Source organism: Chaetura pelagica, unplaced genomic scaffold, assembly GCF_000747805.2.
Source record: "Chaetura pelagica isolate M959 unplaced genomic scaffold, ChaPel_1.0 scaffold650, whole genome shotgun sequence".
Classification (NCBI taxonomy): Eukaryota; Metazoa; Chordata; class Aves; order Apodiformes; family Apodidae; genus Chaetura; species Chaetura pelagica.
In genome coordinates, this window is record NW_009951820.1 from 762,671 (window position 1) to 771,047 (window position 8,377).

At 51.4% G+C, this 8,377-nt stretch overlaps 2 protein-coding genes across 3 annotated transcripts in view; one reads left to right on the forward strand and one right to left on the reverse strand.

The window, feature by feature from the left end:
* Positions 1-109: 109 nt before the first annotated feature.
* On the forward strand, positions 110-5,955 carry SLC37A4 (solute carrier family 37 (glucose-6-phosphate transporter), member 4). 2 transcript variants are annotated; one of them, XM_010008813.1, is made up of 8 exons: positions 110-334; positions 1,570-1,813; positions 2,888-3,046; positions 3,364-3,449; positions 3,868-3,981; positions 4,268-4,333; positions 5,157-5,295; positions 5,573-5,955. In XM_010008813.1, exons 1-8 carry the CDS (start codon positions 173-175, stop codon positions 5,737-5,739), a joined length of 1,137 nt encoding a protein of 378 aa, XP_010007115.1. In that variant the 5' UTR covers positions 110-172; the 3' UTR covers positions 5,740-5,955. The 2 variants fall into 2 exon arrangements, with proteins under 2 accessions (XP_010007115.1, XP_010007122.1); XM_010008820.1 differs by lacking the exon at positions 4,268-4,333 and having other exon boundaries at positions 5,573-5,864.
* A 1,318-nt stretch (positions 5,956-7,273) lies between these two features.
* Positions 7,274-8,377, reverse strand: part of TRAPPC4 (trafficking protein particle complex 4) — a 1,908-nt gene continuing 804 nt past the window's right edge. Inside the window, exons 2-5 of the mRNA XM_010008832.1 lie at positions 8,138-8,312; positions 7,958-8,061; positions 7,737-7,863; positions 7,274-7,352 (exon numbers count right to left, since the gene is read on the reverse strand). Of these exons, the coding sequence (XP_010007134.1) occupies positions 7,274-7,352; positions 7,737-7,863; positions 7,958-8,061; positions 8,138-8,312 (485 nt within the window). The remainder of the gene's footprint in view (positions 7,353-7,736; positions 7,864-7,957; positions 8,062-8,137; positions 8,313-8,377) is intronic.

Sequence of the window (8,377 nt, forward strand, 5' to 3'; positions counted from 1 at the left end):
GGGGAAGGACGAGCTGGGTGAGTGCCGGCCCCGGGACCCCCCCCCGCCCGGTGCCGGCCGGGCAGGTGGCTGAGGCGCCTCCCGGGCTCTGCCCGCCGCAGGTCTCATCACCAGCAGCCAGTCCGCGGCCTACGCCATCAGCAAGTTCATCAGCGGCGTCCTCTCCGACCAGATGAGCGCCCGCTGGCTCTTCTCCTCCGGCCTGCTCATGGTGGGCCTGGTCAACGTGGTCTTCTCCTGGAGCTCCACTGTCACCGCCTTCGCCGGGCTCTGGTTCCTCAACGGCTTGGCCCAGGGGCTGGGCTGGCCGCCCTGCGGGAAGATCCTGCGGAAGGTGAGTGGAAAACGTGCAGGGAAACTTGTCTGCACTATCTCGGCAGCAGGTCTGTGCAGACCGTGTTGCTGGCTCTAAATTCAGAGGAACTGGCAGCTTCCTGCCTCCTCCAAGCTTGGAAGGTCAGAACCACTGGCTGCACATTCCTCTGCCTGCAGAGTATGAGTTTCTGTGTGCTGGGTTCTTGTTCTAGCTGATGTTCAAACAGTTCATTAGCCCTTGTGTTCTTGTGCTTCAGTAGTAGCTCAGTTTGGTAAGTAGCACCTCCTGGCAGCAGACCTGTTCCTGGCTGAGTGTTGTGAGTTGTTGGGATCCGGTGTTTCGGGCAGGTCGAGGGCTGGTTCCCTCTGCTGCTGTGGCCGTTTGCTGCTGGGCAAGGGGCAACGAGCAGAGTTCGATCTGCATGCTCAGGGAACTCAGGAATTGCAAACTGCAGCTCTTCAGGTCGACAACTGGTGGAGGCACAGCCTGAGTCGAGCCTCTGGGCTGGATGTGTGTTTGGGTTTTGTTCCACTGAGATTGTCACTGCTTGGTTTCTGCCTTAGGATGGTGGGAAGGAGCTCAGCTGTGCATTGACAGAAAAAAATCCAGGAATATGCAGGACTTAGGGGCCTGAACAACTGCATTGCCCTTCTGTGAGGCATCTAGCTAGCAAGAAGAGGGATGTCTGGGGTGGTTTTGTGCATGGAAAGAAAGGTCCAGAATAATGGCCACAATACACAGCGTTTTCTGTGGAGGGAAGGTGGCACTTGGACGTTTTCCTGTCGACAGCCACCAACCAACCTGTTCTGGCTCTGGGCACTCACTGCAAAGCTGATGGTTCCTGATACTTAACCCAGCAAGTCCTAAACTTACCCTATGATTCCCTGAATGCCCATTCATGGTCCTGTCCCAGCAGACCTTTCCAGACTCTGTTCCTAGCAAGTGAGTATATAGAACCATGTGCTCTTAAATGTGCCTCTCCCAGTTCATGTCTCGGTTTCATCGTCTGTACACAGAAATAACGACAAGCTGGCTGGTGCTGGGAGCACCTGTTAGGCTCCTCTGGCTGGCACTCACCTCACTTTTAGAGTTCCCTGCACAACTGAGGTCGTGAACAGCAGGCGCTCCCTTTACCTGCTCTTGTAAATCTGTGTTTGAATTGCCTTAGATCCACAGCGTGGGCCTGCAGTGAAGGTTTTCAGGCACAGTGTCACTCTCTCAGACCTCATGCTGTTTTTCTTGTTGTTGCACAGTGGTTTGAGCCCTCCCAGTTTGGGACGTGGTGGGCAATCCTGTCCACCAGCATGAACCTGGCTGGAGGCCTGGGCCCCATTGTCGCTGCTCTTGTGTCTCTGCACTACGACTGGCGCATGACACTGTCCTTCTCTGGCTTCACCTGCGTGGCCGTCTCTTTTGTTTGCCTTGTCCTGATTAAAAATGAGCCGTCGGATGTTGGGCTGCCCAACATCGAGCAAGGACCTAGGAAAGGAAAGAAAGGTGAGCATGAGATTTTGCTGTCAGCGGGGAGCCGCAGGAGCAGGTCCAGCTGCTGTGCTCAAGTTAGCAGTCGTGTCAACCAAGCCCCAGAGTGACCTGGTGGGAAGGGAGGTCTGAGCCCATCCCAGCAGAGCAGAGGAAGAGCCTGATGGGCAGTTAGTCCTGCTCCTCAGCCTGCGTGTGCATCTAGTCCTGAATGCTGGTTCATCTCCCCACCCGTTGGGTGTTTTCCTACTGACAGTACCCTAGTTTTCCTGGGCCTTTGTTTGCTGAGACTGTGAGCCAAGAAAAATCCCAACAGCCAGAAACGCTTCCTTAAGCCTGACCCTCCTCTCCTCCATGCTGGCAGAGGATGAGCAGTTCTCCCCTCACCCTGCTGTGGGTCCTCTTGACCCCTGGCTTGTGGTGGACTCTGCTCTGTGATTTCTGTCCTAACCTAACATCTGGTTAGTAAATGTTTGTTCAGACCACGGAGTATGGGGCTCCTCTGAAAGCAGGACAGGTAGAGGGGAATTGCAACACAGGTTTGCTGTAGGCTTTTAAAGGCCAGTGGAATCTCAGCCTACCTTCCTGCGGTGCCTGTGCTGCTAGCCTTGATCTTTTAGTGTAAGGAAACGATATGGTTCTGGGGAGGGTAGGTTTATAGGTGTTACTGGGAGACTTGGAAAAATCAAGGTAGCACCCAAAAGCCAGCATCCTTGGGTATCTGTACTGGCTTTCACTGGCAGAGCTTGAAAACATTAGCACAGAATCTGGAACCAGGTAATTTTTCTAACAACTTTTGTGAATGGTTTATTGGCAACTACGATACAGAAATTCCTTTTGAGTAGCGTTTTGATTATTCTTTTGAAATCTTTAATGACTGGGGCATAAATTGTCAGAAAAGATTCTGAAATTGTAGCAAACCCATACCAAGGGGCAGGTGAAGCTATACACTCTGGGTAGCTGCAAATCCCTCCCTCTGTAAGGATGTCCCTGTGCCTGTTTCCTGCCCACAGGTCTGTCTGTGATGCTGGAGCTGGTGTGGGTCAGTAGCTGTGCTCAAGCAGTAGTAAGTCCTCATCTCCTTCACAGGTTCCTCCAGTGACAACAGCACTTTGAAAGAGCTGCTGCTCTCGCCGTACCTCTGGGTGCTCTCAACAGGCTACCTTGTTGTTTTTGGGGTGAAAACGTGCTGTACCGACTGGGGTCAGCTCTTCCTCATCCAAGAAAGAGGACAATCCATGCTTGTGGGTAAGATGCAAAACTGTATTTTGAAGCTTTGGGGCTGCAGTTTGGGGAGTGAGGCAGAGAGGCTGATGGTGTGGCAGAAGGACTCGGGCACCTCCATCTGAAGGACTTGGTTGCTCACCTCCTGCTTGTCCCTTTAGATATACAAGGTTATTGAAATAACTCACTGATGAATTTACTGCATGTGCTGGGTGTCCCAGTGCTGCTCGTGCCAAGGTCGTCCCAGGACTGGCAGACAGGTATTCCTGCCTAAAGCAGGCAGCAGATTGTCTACCGTGGCTGAGCCTGACGACCAGTTCTCTGCTTCACCTCCCTTCTAGGTAGTTCCTACATGAGTGCCCTGGAGATTGGGGGTCTGGTGGGAAGCATTGCTGCTGGATACCTTTCTGACAGAGCGGTAGCAAGAGTAAGTGATGCCTCATGCTAGAAAACAGGTATTCTCAGCACCACATTTCTTTCTTCTGTCTCCCCAAGTTGCTCTTCTGGATACAGTTCTGTGTCTAAACCACCCTGCTGTGAAATGGGACTTTGGAAACAGACCCTTTGTGATTAACCCACCTCTTCCCCTTCATGCAGAGGCAGGTTGGGAGGGATGTGACCCATCTCAACTGCTTTACAAGGTGTGGTCGGGCTTGTGTTGCCACTGGTATAGCTGGAGTGCTCAGAGCAGTCCTTAAACTGAACCAGGAAATCTTGCTAAAAGATGCACTCCTAACAAACAAACCATCCGTGTTTCTGACTGGGTGTGCAGACACTGTTAGTTACTATGAGTATGGAAGGGTCCTTCCAGTGTCTGAGCCTCAGTTTCCCTTTCTGCATTACAGGTGGGTCTGTCAAGCTATGGGAACCCTCGCCACACGCTGCTGCTGTCCATGATGGCAGGGATGTGCGTCTCCATGTTCCTCTTCCGTGTGACAGTCACAGGCGATTCTCCCAAGGTAATTCCTGCATGAGTAGCTGGCTGTTCATTGTCAGGACAGCCCTCTCATGGTGAGAAGTTTGGTGATAGGGAGTGTGACTTTCCTTCTCCCTTCCCAAGAGCTGTATGTTTGCACTGTCTTTGTTTGCCTGAGAGGCAGGCTGACTCACTCTGGTGTGGGCTGCTGCCTGGGTCAGCTTGTGTAGCCTGTGTGACTGGCAGCAGCGTAGACATCACTTGCATCTTCTCTAGTGATTGCTAAATAAATGAACCCTCTGTTCTCCTTTCCTTCTTTTCTTCTTCAGGAAAATCACTTCTGGACTGTAGCCTTGCAACCTCTAGCTGATCTCACAGGCCTAAAAGAACATGAGGTTTCTGCCTTGCATTTTTTTCTCCCTCTGCCTGTTTCTGCTTGTGCTGATCTGCCTTTTTCTTATCCTGGGTGGTTGGTTAGCCCTCCAGAACTTAGAAGCAGGGCACTGAGAAGATTACAGTGAGTTTGTTAAAGAAATCTTTTCTTATGATCATTTTATTACACTAACTGACTTTAAAGTCTGAATATAAAATGTTGAAGTTCTTATCTAGAAGGTTCCAAGGATGTTTATTCATCAGGTAAAATGTAGCCAGTTCAGGGGTCTTATGAGTGAGGTCAGGAGAAATTATTCTCTTTTGTGTTTTCTTAACCCTGTGTTTCTGTTTCCTATCTCGAAAATAAGATGGCATTTGCTTTCTTCTGAGCATCTGGAAATGGTGTTTCTAGTTCAAAAAGAGTGGTGTAGTCTTGAGGTGGTCAAGGTACTTGTGCTTTGCCATCCTTCCACAAGTGACCGATGAATTCCAACCCAGGTGGTCTTGGAGCTTGAGCTAGCGCTGCAGTTCAGACTTTTGGGGTTTTGGGTTTGTTTCTGTGTTTGTTTAGAAGCACAGAGAGGGTATCAGGTAGTGGCTGCTCACAAATAAAGGTGCTCTGATCAGCCACTCACATCTAAAATAAGAGCAGCTTTCAGCTGGTGTCTCCAGGTTCATTTTTAAAAGCACCTTGATTCACAGCTCTGGCACAAGCTGAGGAGCTGCTGTTGGCCCAAAAATGTCAAACCCCCTCATACCAGGCATGGGATCTGAGATTTTCCAGCAGTTGCTGACTGACGGGTAAGATGCACAGATCCTGTTTTTGATCATAACTTGTTTTGGCAGCTGTGGATCCTGACTCTGGGAGCTGTGTTTGGGTTCTCCTCCTACGGACCCATTGCCCTGTTTGGGGTCATTGCCAATGAAAGTGCCCCCACCAACCTGTGCGGCACCTCCCACGCCATCGTGGCCCTCATGGCCAATGGTGAGTAATGCCCCTCTTCCTGAAAAACAAGCAAACCCTCGTGTGTTCTTGATGAAGTATGGTCTAGCCTCTGGCTGCCAAGTTACTGACCCTGGGAAGCCACATGAGAAGCAGAGATAATGGAGCTGGAAGCTAGAGGGATGCTTCCTGCTGTACCCGACAGGTTTGCTTTAAGTTCAAACCATGCCTGAGGAATTTTTATACATGCAAAAACCAGTGTTGGCAGATAAAATGGAGACACTGGAGGGTTGCTAGTTTTGTTTGTTTTTCCTCACAGTTGGAGGTTTCCTGGCTGGATTGCCCTTCAGTACCATTGCCAAGCACTACAGCTGGGCCACAGCCTTCTGGGTGGCTGAAATCACCTGCACTGCCAGCACGGTGGCTTTCTTCTTGCTGCGGAACATCCGCACCAAGATGGGCCATGTTCCCAAGAAGGCTGACTGAGGAGAACCTGCTTGGTGAAAAGGATGTGTCCACATTGACCTGAATGATGCTCATTTTTTGTTTAACTGGCCTAGGAGTGAGTTTACCTATTGCTGCAACCTAGATTAAAAATGTCTCAGTTTCTCCTCCACTGCCACGTGCCCAAGGGCACAAGGTTCCTGCTACTGATCACCGTTTCCCTCAAGATGTGATAATTCAGCTAGTTTACATTTGCAATGATTTCACAGTACCTCCTTCTCATAGCACTGCTGGTGAGGTGAGCAGGCTGTGCAGCCCCACTTTCACCAACGCTGCTCCCGGGTAACTGGCTCCAGGTGCTGTTGCACTCTGTTTTGTCCTTGTTTGTCTTGTCCATTAACTGCCAGCTCAGGGTTGCTGACATCAGTCTTCACCACCTTGTTCATCATCAGCTTGCTTAGGAGTGTGCTCCCGGCTCTGGAGCAGCAAGTGATGGTGATGATGCTTGTAGTGTTCAGCATGACACGGAGAGCAGCGTGGCTTTAGCTTTGCCCAGGACTTGCTTTAGGAGTGAGGTGGTGCTCTGCACCATCCAGGGCTCGTGTGGCAACAGGCAGGTTTCCAAGGAACCCTTGGAGCACCAGGGGCAGCGTTTTAGAGCTGCTCTGCCTGCCTGTCCAGCATTAATGATTGGCCAGGGAGGCGACCAAGCACTTCACAGCCGGGTTCCCTGGAAACGGCCATTTCTAGCATTGCCTTGTTTTTTTTCAGTACAAGGTGTGTAATTTAGGATGTTTTTGGTCCAGAGCTGTGTCTCTCATGGCTGAGGGCTGGGGCTCAGCCTGGCCACCAGCCCAGCCTGGCACGCTCATGCCCAGCGCTCGTTCTAATAAGTCGACTCAGGTTTTTCACCAGGATTTTGTGGAATCTTCTCATTTTTCCCTGGAAGAGGCAGGTTCAACTTGCAAAGAACCTGCACGCAACAGCTTGGTTGGAAGAGTAGGTAGCCAGCCTTAATTAGAATAATGAAAGTTAATTATATTTTGTACTTAATTATATGAGCTACTATCTGTGAATAAAAACAGAGCAGTGTCATGAGGGCTCTGGTTGTCTTGTGGGGAGCAGCACGAGCAGAACCACCCAAACCTCCTCATTATCACTTTGAGTTGCTACCAGTGCACATTTACCCTGCCAAGAGAAACCCAACTGCCCAGCTTTTTGAGGAATGTTTATTACTTCTGCACAGAAATCCTCTGTGAAGCCATAACTTAGAGCTATACAGGAAGAACGTATGTACAGTTAGAAAGAAAACAAGCGGCTGCATCGGGCGCAGCCCTGAGCCTCTCGCTGCTTCCCTGAGGGCAGTGGATCTGCTGAAGCAGAATCATCCTCTGTGGCCCAATGTAAACAGTAACGAGTCTGTGTAAGGTAAATTTCACAACAAAGGGGATAAAAGGGTATCCTGGGAAATAGTGAAGCACGTTTTGGGGATATGCAGACTCTGCTGTGGAGGAGAAAGCTCTGGGACAGGTCCAGCTCTTCACAGAAGGAGCAGGCGCGGCAGGAACAGTGTTCTCTATGATCCCGGTCCGAAGGGTCCAGACTTTTCCGCCACCTCCAGAGCAAGTTTCAAGTTCTGATCAAACAACTCACATCTGAAAAAGTCAGAAAAACAGAAGGGGGTGACTACCTCCATAACAGGATAACAAAGGCCGAATCTCCATATCCTTTGGTTCTGCATCCTGCAAGGAGAGATTCCATGCATCACAGGCAGCAGCCTGACTGCTGTCCAGTCCCAGGGCAGGGTCTTGTGTGGGTATAGGGCTATGTTGGGCAGCAGGGATCATACCAAGGAGCAGAACCTCTCACTTCACCAGCAATGGAACAGGTCAGTGTCCCATCCCTGCAGCCATGTGCCGCATCTTCCCCATTCCCTCACCCCCTAGGTCTGCTTTGGTACTTAAGGGCTTCTGGAATTTGTTACTGCACGGGCAGAAGGTGATGAAGAGTTTTCACTGTGTTATTGGCAGTGGGCTTACCTGATTGGCATCTCCAGAGAGTAGAAGGGATTCTTCAGAGCAAAGTCAGAATAAATTTCATAGATCTTGCGGAGAAGGGAGTCTATGCCTGCCTGCCTGGGATCAGCAAGAACCATGAATTTGATCCCTGGGGCCACAATGACAGAGGAGAGAGGATAGCTGAGCTCTGTGCCAGCCCCAGCAGACCGGAGTGGTGCTGGGTGCCTAGGGCCAGATTGTACCTGTCAGCGTCTGGAAGCAGTGCAGCTTGAAGGTGTCAGTCTCCAGCATTTCGATCCCAGAGCTCCCCACCTCGGGGGACAGCTGCGATCCGATGGCAAAGAGCCTGCAGAGAGACAGCCCTCAGCACCCCCAGCACCCCTGCCCGCACCAACCCCGTCCTGTCCCATCCTGTGGCTCACGAGTGGAACATGGAGGCCAGCATGAGCTTCTCGTTGGAGGAGAGGCGGTGGCGGCCGAAGCGGATGGACACGGGGTAGTTGGCCGGGTTGCCCAGGAACTCCAGCACGTCCTTCCCATCCGCCGTGCAGCGCCCGTTCACCTCCGCGCCGTTGATGGCCAGCACGGCGTGTCCCACTGCAGGAGCAGCAGGTCAGCGAGCCTGGCCCGTCTCAGTCGGTGTCTCGGGCCCTGAGGCCGCT